Here is a 14,915-nt window from a genome sequence, read left to right as displayed (position 1 = left end):
ACTTATCCTTAGTTCACGACGCCGATTCGCCGTGCTACCTGAGTGTGCAGTGCTCACCGCCACTGGCTACCAATTTACATTGAGATGTGAATACCAGTGGGCACTGCCAAGCCGCGGAGGGTGTATAAGACGTTCGGTGATGTCCAGATGGAAGCAGGAACTGAGGATTGTTTGTCCCGCTGTCTCTGAATCCGATTTGTTTCCGGAGACGATCTGTCGACTGTAGTGTGTGCTGCACTCTGTCACAGTCAGTTACGACACCGGTTGAATATGAGCGAACGCACAGATTTGTCGGGAAGATGAAGGGCGGCCGGGCGGCGCCCTGGAGAGGACAGTGGCAGTGCACCGGCCGACATTCGGCCCGCACGGGGTCGACGTATAAACAGGTTACAACACACTGGACCGGCGAGTGCGCAGTCCAGTGAAACGGTGCGGCAGTGTGTTTCTGGGGTGAGTTGGGTTGTCCTAACCGTGTAGGAACTAGGAAGGTCGGAACTAAAGCACGAAGCGGTGAATAATGCGACTAGGTGGGGCTGTCAAAGAGATTCCATCGTTCGCTGCACGGGTGACTAATGAACCTTGAGTTCACCGGAATACAATGCTAGTGAGTCGAACTGATTGTATGAGCACATCGCAGTGTGCTCTGTACGCACATCGTGAATGTACTTACCTATATGCGGCTGCATACAATGCGGGTGACCTCACTCGCTCTCTAACGTTTGCGCAGTCAGTAGCGGGGTTACGCGGTCTGAATCGGCACAAAAGTGCCCTTTTCTGTCTATCTGTGTGGTTTGTTTTGACACATTTGATTTGGGAGAATGTGCTTGCGATGCACAAAAGGTCTGTATCATCTGTGACCGGTGGGTCCTGTTTGTCGGTCAGTGGGTGAGTGATGCTGCCGCACGTTACCATTACCTTCTGATGATCCATACGTTCGGATATGTATTGAAGGCAAAATACTCTGTTATAGGTAGTTTCAGAATTGTGAACTTGCAAGCATAGGCACGGGGACCGGGGGGGGGGGCAATGGGGGCAGCCTGCCCTCCAGCTCTGGGGCCGTGGGGGCGATGCCCCCACAACTTTGAGAGTGAGACGGAATATCACACTTTTTTTTGCAAATGTTTTCTTTTTTGTTGAAAAAGCCAAGGGGTGAAAAACAAGTGGCCGAAAACCGGTGAGAACACTATATTTGGGGGTACCCTAGGTTGATCTCAATTAGGTATGGTGTGCCCCCCCCCCCACTCTGAAAGTAGTTCCCGCGCCCCTGATTGCAAGCCCTTGAACACCGCACGGAGTGACAAGCGGTTGGGATGGGTTGGCACCGCGACTAATGATTCCGTGTGAACCATGACGCCGCGAAAGTTATGACCAGGCGGCACCTCGTTTGTGCCCGTCACCCTTTCCATCCTCTCAGCGAATCACCCATTCTGTGTGGCAGTCACTCTTTCCACCCTAACTCACTTAAACCACTGCCGCCTGTGCGACCATCGCCCACCCCAGTAAACCACCCCCTCTGTGTGACCGTCCGACCCATAAATCGCCGCCGTCCTTGGACCGGCTCGGCGTTTTTGTCACACCCCTTTCCCGGCAGGCGGTGGGCTCGTCCCGGCTCGGCTGTGACTGCCGCGCCGAGCGCCGTGCCTGCCCATTGCCCGGCCGTGACGCCCGCCGTTTTTACACCCCGGCTCGTCTGTGTGACCGACAGGTGGGAGGAGGCTCGGAGTGGCGCGCCGGTGCCAAGGACGCCGCCAAGAAACTCCGTCGAAAGAAGAAATCGGACGGCGCCGACACCGAGACCGGCCTCAGGGTAGGAACACCGCCCCGCGCGCGCCATTCTTTGGCGCCTTTCTGATGTAAAGTAACGCTAACACCCGCCACCAGAGTCCGGTCAGGTCCCGCCCGGGTGGGTGGTGGGCGGGGCGGGGTTTCCTTCTTTCAGGAGCGACCTTTTCAGGTGGTGGGCGAATACGCCGGAGGAGGAGGAGGCTGTACCAGCAGGGCCAATAATTGGCCGCTGATTGACGGCCGTCCACGACAGCCGGCCGAGCGACACCGAACTGGAGACAGCCGCTCTAAACACAGAGCCTCGAGCTCCGAGTTCAGTGCGGAACTCAGAGACAGCTCTGAAACAGCTCTACGAAGGTTGGAGCTGTGTACTGTGCTATACCCTACGCAACTGTGCACCGTCTTCAGTAATCAGTACAGCATCTATGATAGGTGTTCCTAAATCCTAATGCCCTCACTGTCAGGTCTACTTTGTATGTTTCGTCTTATGTTTGTCATGTCCGATTTCACCGTCCTTCTATGGTTCCCTTTTTCCGTTGCTCATCCATTTTTCTCTCATGCTCTTCACTCCCCTCTGTTCCCCTCACGTCTCTTATTAACCTTCTCCTTCGTCAATCTCTTGCCCACTGCAGTTCACAGTTCTCGTTGCTCTCCGTAGCTTCTCGCAGCTCTTAGGTGGCAGCTCTCCGCCGCTGAGATCGGTCCCGGATAATCCGAGCCGGTCTTTGCCAACCACCGGAGGCTGTTCGGTTCAAAGTCCCAGTCGGAGCGGTTCGGTGGTCTCACCTGACCGCGTTCGGCTGCCGGTGACCGGATGCCTACGCGATCAGGAAAGCGCCAATCACGGCTCCGTTTTCACGGCTTTCCCTCAAGAAGGGCGTGCCCTTTGACGTTCTATCTCGGACAATGAGGCGTGAAGATCTAGTTATGCACTTTCTCTGTTATTCTACTTTCGATTCGCTATTTATTCAGAGCTTCCCGCAGACAGTAGATTGTCAGGTGCCGATTATTGTAAAATTATTTATTGTTATCTGCGGTCTGCCTCGAGCTGTCAGCATCTCGTCGACTTTTGCTGACAGTTTGTCCCCGGTCGGACTTCGTCTCAACTACTGGTATGCTGCCTGGCCACCAGGTGGCAGGGAGGTGCGCACTGCGCCGGTGGCACCAAGCTTATGATTCACAATATCGGGGCCTAGTTCCTCAGGTGTTACTTATCGCCATGCCTCAAATTGAAACGCATTCAGCCTGATGGTTTAAGATTGTTACAAGTTGTATCGTTTACTGTTCGGAATTAAATTGATGGCTGCGTTCAGCAACCGCCCCATCACCACAACCGTGCAGATGGGTGGCGCCATCGTAAGAAGCACTGGTTACACGGCGGCCGTGCAGGTGGCGCTGCCATCGAGAAAGGGACTGGCCTAACTGGCGACTGTCGTCGCTCCCATCTGAAGAGGTTAGTTCTCCGCAGATCTAGAGGTCATTTATCCATCAGCAAACTAGGACCTCCCCTTTGTACCCTCGCATCTCTCGCTAAGCTCAAACCACACAGCATTCCTGCTGCCACATTGCACCCTTCCTTGATGGTCCGAGCGGGGCCCGTTACCGTCCACACCGCAGTCAGTCTGAGCACCGTTCCATGCTTCTATCCTCAGGATACTGAAATCCTTCTCCTCCACACCGCCTCCCCCTTCCGGGCTGGACAGGCAACTTTATCTCATGCGGGCTACTCCCTTGGAGCGGCACCGCTGCTCCCGAGGGAGCGCACCCCGTAGCCGGGTGCAGTGAGTGCCTTGGGGCTGGGTGGCCTGTCTTCGGACGGGCTCAGCCCCGGCTACTCACTAGGGTGCCTGCCCAGACCAATGTCTCTCCCTATATCCTATCATCCTCCCGGCTCTGAAATGGTCTCATTGGACCGAAAGGGCCTAACCCAACAAAACCCAAACTCAGTCTGAGCGGCCCGCTGGTCTGGTGGGAGCGCCACCGTCCCGGTTCCCACGGCAGTTCATCTCCGCCGACTGGCTCTCCAGGAGGCGGTCTGCGACTGGAGCACCTTCTGTGGCCCACTTGGAGGCAATGGTAGTGGGCTCTGTCTGCTTGGGGGAGAGGCTGCCATCTGATGACGGGCTAGACGATAGAGTAGGTGGTCACTGGTCAGTGGTCGTAGCCCGCAGACTCGTTCATTCAACTGCTGACGTGCTAACGGGAGGATGCCAGACAGCGCCCGGCAGTCGGACACTGTATCCTGACGCTTTGCTATCACTTATAGTCCTATCTGTTTATTGGAAACGTTATCAGCCGTGGAATGGCGAGTGACGACACCTTCCCGTAATTATGTTTTAATCGGAAATCAGAGCTCTGGTTTACCTGGGCTTACTATCTTTACAGCTGAGATATAGTTTAATTGATACCTTCGCGATGCCGCTGAATGGAGATGATAGGTGTCTTGTCACATTCGTGTAGTGGTTTAAGTAAACAGTGACACGAGGCCACGGTAATCTATATTATGGCCTGAGGTCAGCAGGTGTCTTCCGTGAGTCGTGACCCAGGCTGAGACGGTGCCCATGCTGGGACCTGGGGTCAGCATTCAGAAGTTGCTTAAACTCTATCGAGATATCACCATATTTATACCGTGACCGGGGGCCAGGTCGGCTTACGCTCATGTCGTGACCTGGGGACATGGTGAAGCCGTGAAGCCGTCAGATACGGCCGACCCCCTGTTTTGTTGCCGAGGTACCGTACGGCTTCTGACAGGCTGAGGTGCGTACCGGCCGACCGCGGTCAGGGTCCGACGCCGGAGGGCTTCCTTCAGTGGCACCAGACGGCTTCCCGCAGAGTGCGGTCACGGTTTTTACCTGATCTTACGCTCGTTCTAGGGTCTCACATTACGCAGCCCTCTCCTCGCCTCTCCTCCGAATAAACAAACCATTATACCTCCTACGTTCCTATCTAATCAGACGCCGTTTCCGTTTTCTAGGTCATCCGCATATCAACCTCTCCCATCTCACTGGGCGCGGCTAATTCCTCCGCCCCTCCGACCCTTCCTCACCATCACCGTACCTGTTTGTCTATCACACCCGTCTGCCTCTGGTCTGTTTGTCTGACGGGCTCACTATCACCCGCCCCGCCACCGTCCCCCATTAGGTCGACCCCGATCCCCAAGCGGCCCTCCGTTTGCGCCGTACCCGGGAGACCATTCCGGGCCGGTTCACACCACCCCATGATGGGATAACTACGGAGGTCTCGGAGATGAGAGAAAGCTGCAGTTATAGCACCACCAGCAGCGGTGCTGGCAGGCGAACGTGATGAGCAGTAGAGGCGCTAACTGAGCCGTATTCTGACCAGTTGAGACGGTGCCGGCCGGGCAGAGAATGCACCTGATCTGTTTTTCGCGGCCTGCGGACTGTCGTTGGTATGCATATAGTCTCGTCAGACTCTAGAGCTTCAGTCATCACTGACTCAATACTGTGTTCTGTGCAGCTTTGTGTAGCTGAGCTCCATATTTGGTGATCTGTTGTGTTTAACAAATCAGATGAGCAGCCATAGATGAAATGCTCGTCATTCTGAAGAAAGGCGGCACTTTGTTTGGCCAGGTGTTGGCTGTCAAACGGTTCGCGTTTTTAACAGGACTCTAAAGAAGGCGATGTTCCACTCACGATTTGTGCCTTATTCACGACTTCGTGAATAGGACGAACACGGGAAACTCGGCCAGTTGACAATGCCGATTGTCCCGCACCGTTCCGCTGATATTCTTTGGAGAGAAGTCGCGTCCCATTGTCATGAACTGGACCCAGTGTTGGGGACTGTGGGATTTGGAACAATTCATCTTCGGAGCGAGGAACTTATTGGAAGTTTGGTAGGATAAATGGTTCGAATATCAAATTTGGCGCACGTCATAACTACATAATAAAAACCGCTACTTTTCTCATAATATACTGGCCTGACCCAATTATTGCGTTGGTTACGATTCAATTATTCATTTTGCGTTTATTACCCGTACCTATGTGAACAGTCACGCCCAGCTCGAGGGCCTACCCTGAAGTGGTTTCAGCTCCATACGAATCCGCCCAATGCGTCACACTCGGAGATGAGTGTCAGTGTGCCTTTGGGCCCGTCGGTAATAGTGTGTGCGTGTAAATCACACACCGTGACAAACCCTGGGAGCCGGCGAGCCTGCTGCTCACTACAAACCACTGCAGTGGGCAGTTTGACGGCGAGGCGCCGCTCCGTTACCGCAGGCCGGAGAAAAGCCTGGAAAGCCGCCTCTCGGCCAGTGATGGACGGGACCGAGCTGTGACGAAGCTGTCGTGTCGGAGACGGTCCGGACAGCTCGGCCGAGGGGAACGTCGGAACGCCCACCGGTCATAAAACAAACGGGAACATTGACCGCGTTTATGCTAATGCGGCGGAGAAAACACCCATCCTGAGACGCTTCATCAGTGGACTCCGGACCTTTGTCGCAAGGCGTAATGTATGCAGTTATGGTCGGGGTGCTGTCGATATTACAATTACTGCCGTCCAATGAAGGCATACGACTTTATTGTTTAGGCGTCTAAACGGTCGAACGTCCATCACCTATTGTCTGTTCGGCTTTTGATTCCAGCGTGTCTTACAAATGGCACGGGATGGTGATAAAACACATATTGGTAAGACGTGCCGTTACCGTCGACGTCTCTTGAGCCGAAGTTTGCCGTTTAAAAGCAGCTCTCGCCGTTTGGTCCCACATACCAAACACTGCTGGGTGGAGCGTTGTTTGAGGGAGGCTCCACTATAGACCAATTAACTGCCTGACACAATGGGCTGCTCTACCTATCAGATGAGTTTCGCCTCTATCAGCTGCACTGCTGGTCAGGGGTCGGTAGAGCTGTGTAATGTATGAATACTTGCTGCTGCCCCCATATCCAGGACGCCGTATCCGTGTTGCCTGTGCTATGGGTAGTTTGGGTTTCACTGGAAATGGGGTAAACGGAGCAGCTAGTGTTCTGTGGAATTTATGCACGTCGTTATCCGTGCAGACTCGCTGGGGACTCACTTTGACGGCTGCACGGGCTTGTTGTGAGGTCCCTGCGACTCCGCCGGTCCAGCAATCGGCGCTCACCAGACCAGACAGTTCGTCATTCCCTCGTCGGGCCCGTTGTGAGCTGTCGTCACCGCCGTGCTAACGTCCGTCCCCGGAGCTCTAATCGGTCTGTTTACTGAGGTGGGCCGCCCCATCCGCGCGGTACCCCGCGGTGTAACCCGGCCCCGTGAACCCTGGGCCGGGACGGACTGACGCGGTGATCAGTATCCATCGAGCAGGATGAAGTGTCAGCACCGGCTGCCGGCCGCCGCGGTGGGCCGGACGGCCGATCAGCCGAGACCGACTCGCTGAATTTGGACCGCCGAAAACGGCACCGATCGCTCGCGGAGGCGGGTCGGATCACAGCAGGGGTCATCATCGGTCAGTGTCGGTCATTGGAGGTCACCATCGGTCATCGGATGACCTTACCATAGAGGACACCGGTCGACGGGCGAGACCAATGCGGAATGCCGCTTGTAGTAGAATCCCCTCTGACACTTTATACAACTTATATTCTGATTTATGAGTGTCCTCATGGCCTTTCGACATATAATGTGCGTGACACCTGAGCGTGAGCATCATTGGTGCTGATGGGATGATCCCAGAAAAAAAGGCACCCAGCCACAGTGATGATAGTTCAGCCTTGATGACTGGGAACTTAGAGAAAGGCACAGAGTGTAATTGAAATAGAAAGGGAGAGCTGGTGATAAGGCACGTGGCGGAACGGGGCCGGGGTGCTGACCGCCGCTGGCTCGTTAGTGCATGCGCTGACCGACTGGGGTGCCGGGAGGGACAGGTGATGTGTCGTCACGGGTCTCTGTCGCCGCCTGCCGCTATCTCTCGCGCCCCGCCCTCTGCTGTCTCCGAGTTCCTAACATGCCGGCGGACGCCGATAGGATCTGGATGGGACGCGGCGCCGTGGAGATATAATCTGGTCGCGGCCTGATGGCTGTGTGATACCATTATGGCAAGCTGACCGCACGCCGCCGCTGTTACCGCTCCGTCCGTCTGGGGTACGGGGAGGGACGGTCCATGGAGTCGGACTGGGGCCGGCTGTGACCACCGACATTGCCTCAGCGGTCAGGCACGTTGTGTGTCGCCACCAGCGCCTTCTCGCGGGCAATTGGTGGAGTCGTCAGGCCGCATCCTAGCGTGCCGCTGTTCACGAGCCCAGGACACACACACAGCGCAACCTAAAGGCTCACCACCACGTAGCCTTATCTGCTCTACCCAGGCGCGGAGCGAGAGCTAAGGTGACCGAAGACCGTTTGACGGTCTGAAGTGGTCGGAGCTGATGTTTTACAATGATCTCCAGACACAATGCCGACCTGACCCGCTAAGTCTATGCTGACCCCGCCCAGTATGAGTCCCTTCCAACCAAACAACACCATGTCCAAACAGCGCCCGTGTGGGAGTTAAACGGTCAAACCGTTCACGGAACTGAGCGCGTGGGCGGCGGCCAGCGGGCGGCTGAAGTCAGTCAGACAGACGGACGGTCGGACAGAGCTGAGAACTGAGAGCTGAGAGCTGAGAGCTCGGACTGAGACGACCCGACACGGATCGGCACAGTCTGGTCGGCTGAATTCAGAGAGACAGATCTACTGATGAGATCAGACATGGGCGACTCGACTTTGGCCCAACTCGGCCGTCTGACCCAGCCCGTCCCGGCCGTGTGGTTCCCTCCCAGCCAGCCCCTCCAGCTGATCAGTATTCAGGCTGTGTGTTTGGCAGGCACGCGCGGCGCCGAAGCGTCCCGCCCTGGCCAGCTCGTGCCGCTAATGTTTCTCCGGTTTGGTCATGACTGCGATGCAGTCTGCGATGGGTTCCCCGCGTTGTACGGCCCTCCAGGTATTTAGTGGTTGGTTGCCAACATCACAAATAAGCGATCTGCATTGATGAATACGTCTAATGGCTGTTGAAAACCATTGCCGAAGTGTGTGCACGAACCCTCTTCTCATTTCTATTGAGACATTTTACAGGAGTGTCTCTATCATTCAAAGTTATTACACAAAAAGCACATAGGCTAACCAACCACTCTTTCGCTGGAGGGCCGTACATACGCCGTCCATTCGGTACCCTGCTGGGACAGACAGCCCTCTTATGGTGAACAGCGCCCGGAGGGCCGTGCCGTGAGGTGGCGGCCGGCCGCTTTCTCCGTCGTGCCCAATGAGTTGTGACGTCGCGGAATATGTGGGTGAATTCTCCGCATGCCAAGACGCGAGCGGACGGAGCGGCGGGTCTGACGAGATGGTTAGGGCGATAGCACGAGTGATGAGTGCTGGGACGCACTTTGACATCTTTGGACGACTTTGTTCTGAGTAATTAGCGAAATTGCTGGTTAAAGACGTGATGAATTCATGATCTATCGGCTCTGGTCCCGGCTCCGCCCATCTACCGATATAAACAGCGACTTCGAAATTCGTGGTATGCTTCTGTGTTCAATTAAGAAAAAAGTGCTTGCCTTGTTATTCATTTAATTACGGACCACTAAATTGTCAATGGATTATTCGGTGCAGATCGTCGGTGCATTGCGTTCATATCCCGCGTCGCAGTCCTGTGTTTCGCCGACTGGCCGCCAGGGGCGCTGAGGTCTGCCGTCGCTGGCGGGCCCGCCGCTCGGCTCCGTGCGGCGGAGAGGGGCAGTCCGGCGCCGCTGGTCTGTCAGCCGGAGCGGACCGTCCGCCGCTCGTCGCCGTGCCTCCGATCCCGCCGTGTGTGACCGAGCACGTGTCACATTGTGTGACACCGAGTGATATCGCGTGACATCGTGTGACCTCGAGTGACCCGAGTGAGCCGACCCGGCGGCGTCGGCGCCATGGCGGCCGCCAGCGGGCTGCTCTCGCCCTCACTGGTGAAGAACGCGCTGCGCTCCATCTCGGAGGAGCGCGAGCTGTCCTTCGGCGGTCCGGGCCCTCTGACAGTGCTGCAGGAGGAGCTGGGCGGCTGGCGGACCTCGGCGCCCCCGCCCCCGCCACCGCCTTCGCAGGAGGCCCCCACCTACCTGCCGCTGGCGGCCAAACGGGTGCGGGAGGCGTGCCGCCGCCGGCCGAGACACGCCGCCACCAACAAGGTCAGCAGGTGATCCGGGAGGTCATTTATTGATGACCGCTGCATTTTATACTTTTTACTCACTGCATGGCCTTATGAAGCTGCGCAGCAAACAGCCGCACTAACATTATCATGATTCATTTGGGATGAGTCGTGTTCATAATTGACTGTATTTAATAACACCAGCCTGCATTCCTGTCATGTTGCAAGCTCTGCGCTCCATCCGGCGCTACCCAGCCCAGTTCTCAGTTCTGCTCTGTTGTGTCCAGTTTCCCTAACTCACTCCCGTCGACCGCCGGCGGCGCGGAGTCCAAACTCCGTTGTTTCCGGGGCATGTCACGCATGCGAGCTGGCCGGGGACCGCTGCACGTGCCTGGACCGCAGCTCTCCCACGGCACTGGTGTACCACGGACGGACCATACCGACGGACCAGCTGACCGGACCGGACCAGACCGGACTGTGTGTGTGGGTCTGTCCGGGCCGTTTGCACTGCAGGGACTGCAAAGGGCGAGGCTCTGTACTGCCATTGTTTGACTCTGAGTTGGCCGTGCCGAATGAGCGCATTGTCTCCTATTTTTGGTGGAGCGGGAAACTCATGCGGAAACAAACAAATCCTGAATGACTGGGACTTGTCGACGCTTACTTTTTACGTGAATATTAGTGGTTAAATGTCAAATTATTCGTGATAATGCGCTGTTGAATCAGCAAATGCACGAACAGTAACTTCGTGTGAGATCCCGAGTTCTTACGGAAACGTTTGCCGTTTAATCATTGGGTTTTCGTGAAACCTGTTACACCTTTTTCATACCTTCATAGTGCATGCAAGCTGTCGGGCCGGAAAGGTTGCGCCATAGGAGGTTGAACGATCTTCCTTAGCTGCTCGTCCATTTCCTTATTGCTATGTTCCATTCCGGACGTGTGCTCTGTGTTTCTCAGCTGCAGATGTGGCGGAAATGGCAGTCAGCCAGTGTGCAACGCAAACGATTTGTGTAAGTGGAAAGCAAAGCACGATTATTTCAGGGATCGAGTTACCGCTCCGGGGCCACATGATGTCGAGTTACCGTCGCAGACGATGGCCAGTGCAGCCGCCGGAGTCAACTTTCACGGACGTCTCTGGTCTTCTCTGTGCAGGACAGATTTTGGTCATGGTCAGCTGAAGGCATCCTTTCTTCCTTCAGTGTATCCGAGTGAGACGGTGTCAGTTTGTGTCATCAGTGTGCACGGGTGGAGAATGTTTGAAAAAGTTACCCCGGCCGGCGACCGAAAGTCAGAAAGACGATGATGCTCAAATATTTGTCAACGGTTATCAACAAACCCCTATTCTGTGGCATAGAATAATGGATGTCTGCCGTTTGTACGTTTTTAGGGAAAACTGCTGTACGCAGGTGCGGAAGATTTCGTAATTGTAACAATTTTGCAACACGCCTTAAAATTTCGGACGCATGTCACTAGCTAGTGCTAGGTCAGGTCATCAGGTCAAATTTGCTGGATGATCGTGCTAAAAATGCCATCATGCCCTTTGCAAAGCTTATTCCGTGGAAGTTGCAACCTTCCCACACAAAACAAAATGTCAAATTTAACCGTTTTGCATGACCCTTTATTGATTTGAGCTCGCACCTGAAATATTATTCGCGACCGAGCCTTAAACGAGTAATCGAATGCTTTGTTTGCAGTGTTTAAGCTCCGTTATGTTCATGAACTGTGAGAAAAGTTGTCGGAGAACGCTAAAATCAGAGAAATTTGGCTTTTGATGATCTATGGTGATTTTATTATTGAGCTTGCCTAAAGCATGACCTGATTTCTCTGATCACGTTTGTCGCTCTTTCAAACGTCGTTCCGCTTCTCGCCTCGTAGCCCAGTAACCGAGTTAGAAGGAGCGTGAAAAGCCCACCTCTCGACTCAACGTGTTACGGATAAGGCCACCACCCTGGCGCAGGAAGTTGGGGGAGCCTTGAAGTTGAGCCCCAGCAGCTCGTCCTTCTATCTCACTGATATTACCCTCGTCCTGTCTTGTGATGTTATTACAGTGCCATCTTACGATAACGGCCCTTAAATATGATTTACTTCTGTGTGATGAAACATGTCGGGCTCCGCGATGAAAAGACTTAAAAACATAGAAGCTCCAAAATGAAAATAAAGTAATTTTCAAGAACTTTTCAAGGTAGATAAGAATAATGAGAGACGCTTTTATAGATGGCAGTTTTTTCGTATGGAGACAGCTTTTAGGATTTACAAAAGTGGAAAAAGTTACCCCGGCCGCGCCGGGGTCGGCTGAAGGTTACCCCGGCCACGGCCGGGGTGGCCGGGGCAGGTTCTCCACCCATGTCAGTGTGCCACGAGTGTCATCGGTCCATCGATGTCACCTTCGGTCTGACGGTATCAGTTCTGAGGCTGCCGCTTGCATTGGACAGCTGAAGACAACGCGCACTGTCGTTACCTAGCTGAATGGCTGCCGAATGCCCGCGAACCGTTCGACTTTCCCGGAGGATTAGCTGCTCCGGTCAATCTGTCAGTGGTATCGTACCGTCACTGTCCGGCGGCCGGGCGGCTCGGCATTCAGCACATTTCCTCCTCTGGCCAGTGTCCGGTCAGACGCGGCCCGGCGCATCGTTCGACCCGGTCTGGCCAACCCGTCCTGGCGACGACGTGTGCCATTGAATGATGATCCGTACCGTTTGAGGTCATTTCCGTTCAACAAACCACTTTTGTACCGTTTGAGATGGTGAGTTATGATTCGACCGTTTTCCTGCAGACCGTTCTCCGCAGTTGGATCAGGCTGAAATGTTGCCGAATATTGCATTGATTTTATTATTCAAATTGGGAAGCATGCATTGCAATCAAAGCTTCATTTATCTGATGGTGCAGTTTGCCTTCAGTGAATCAAGAGTAGTTGGAAAGAGATTCCAGTATTACGATCGGCATGCCAAGCGTTCAGCTTCACATGACGTGATTTTCCCAAATATTGTATCTCCTTAAACGTTATTGGTGCCAATCCCGGTATAGATACCGGTCCGTGCGCCGTTCATGTGAGCGCCGGTAATAGCTTTGATAACCGTTCAGCCCTCTCGCGCCCACCACACCGTTCGTATCTCGATGCTGACCGCTCCAGCCTCCAGGCACCGCTCCGGGCGGCGATGGCAGCGGTGGTGACCGAGCGGAGACGATGTGGGTCGGATGGTGTCTCACCGGCCACCCGTGGTGTGCTCTGTGCGGGCCACACCACCCCGGTCAGACGGTCTGATCCCGCCCCGCCCCGGGTGGGTGTTCACTGTTCACTGTTCACACCGAATCCCAGCCCGGCGCGCGGCGGGGACCCTCCACCGCCTCCTCCGCCGCCGCCACGGGAGGCTGACCGCACGCAAACAAGGCGCGATGGGAGACCACATCCGACCCAGCGGTGGTGCGTTCGATGGGCGCGGCGAGAGGTGAGATCAGGTCAGCCTCGGTCACTCACCGACCTGTTTCGGACTGCAGGCCAGCATAAGCTGCTCTGAATAATCAGTGCATGTGGTGAGCTTATACGGTACGGTGTTCACTGCTTGGGACGAGTCTGTTTGACTTCGGCTGCTGACCGAAGCCATTCAATGGAATCAGCTATTATCACTCCGTTCAATCAGCTTCGCCCCGATTCCCCGGGTCTATTCTTGCTCTGCTCTATACCAACAGTCTGCAGAAGCCGCTCTCTCAGCCCCAGGCAGTCTACATTCAACGGTCCGTGGTCTGAAACTGAGTGCACTCTGCAGACAGCGGTGACAGTCCCCTGTCACTGATCCGTGGGAGCATCGCTCTATCAGCGGGCCATCAGTCCAGCAGCTGCCCTCTCAGGTCCTGCGGTGTCTGCCGATGGACCGCAGCTGCACATCAGCCTGTCGAAAATCACCCAGCCCTCAACAGATCTCAGACCGGCTGGTGAAGGGCGCAGCATCAGTAAAATGTGTCATCCGTGATTACCTGGAGTGATACGGGTAAGCTAAGACTGTGGTTGGCATCGTTCTTACTACGTGGGGACCGGTTTTGTCCCCCTACTACAGCCCCGCTACGTTACACGCTATTCCCTTCTGGGGGCGTCAACACTGCACCAGTCGGCCCCACAATATCACCGCCACCGGTCCTGATCACTATCGATAGCCGCGTTCGGCGACGACAGCGGCTGATAGCAGTGGTGATTGAGCCTGGACCGGTTCCACCCTGCCATATACGTATGTGCGACGTGTGTACGCGGCCCGGGACATGCGATAGCGCGGCGCACCTGTCATTAGTCACTCCAAGGGCAGGGGCGACGACCGGGTGAGCCGTCCCATGTCGCGGTATTCGGCTCCCGGGGCAGCCCAGATGTCTGTCATGCTACTCCAGGATCTAGTGATTGTAATGCCTCCGATGAGCTTGTGCCAGCAGGCAGGGAATCGTTTTGGCCAACATGACGCAGTGCAGACCCCGGCGGGTGCCTCCGGCTTGGGTCGGTCGGCACTCGGCACACTTCAACGGCGCGATGGGCGCTCTCCCCGGCCATCATCACATCGTCTCAGCGGCGCGGTGGGATATCTCCGCGGTCAGCACTGGTGGACGTTCTACGAGTACTCTACGCTCCGGACTGGCGATCCAGGTCAGCCGCTGTGAGGAGCGGCGGCCAATTATTGTCCGGTGATCCGCGGACCACTGACCAAACGACGCACTGCCGAACATAGAGGCCAACGGATGGACCGTCACCGCAGGACCACGGGCAGACCTCTTGTCTCTACCAGTGCACCTGAAGGGATTAGTTTCTGCTGCCGATAAATTGTTAAAATTTCTTTATAAAGATGAGCACCTCGCTGTATCCACGGGTGCAGCCCATTTCTCCCTTTTCCTGACGGAGAGCTACGAGGAGCCGTGGCGACCCTCTGTTTCGCTCCTCCACCACCAGTGAAGCAGGCCGGGCTGGTACCCGACGCGGGCCGTTCGTCCCATATACGGAGCGGCACGGCGCTGGATGAGGGATCGCCTCACACTGCGCGGCGCCGGCGCAGCTACAGAGAGGAATCTCACC

General features: G+C 55.5%; 1 protein-coding gene across 19 annotated transcripts in view; it reads left to right on the top strand.

Moving 5' to 3' along the window:
• Positions 1–14,915, top strand: part of LOC122368568 — a 103,187-nt gene that overhangs the window by 22,291 nt on the left and 65,981 nt on the right. For 18 of the 19 annotated variants that reach the window (XM_043342733.1, XM_043342696.1, XM_043342715.1 and 15 more), the window contains exon 3: positions 1,706–1,807. In XM_043342733.1, coding sequence (XP_043198668.1) covers positions 1,706–1,807 — 102 coding nt within the window. Of the gene's footprint in view, positions 1–1,705; positions 1,808–9,611; positions 9,912–14,915 lie in introns of those variants that run through there. The other variant, XM_043342769.1, reaches the window with a different exon arrangement.

The sequence above is a fragment of the Amphibalanus amphitrite genome, unplaced genomic scaffold (genome assembly GCF_019059575.1).
Source record: "Amphibalanus amphitrite isolate SeventyFive unplaced genomic scaffold, NRLGWU_Aamphi_draft 000032F_arrow, whole genome shotgun sequence".
NCBI classification, from domain to species: Eukaryota; Metazoa; Arthropoda; class Thecostraca; order Balanomorpha; family Balanidae; genus Amphibalanus; species Amphibalanus amphitrite.
This window is presented reverse-complemented; position numbering and strand designations above follow the sequence as displayed.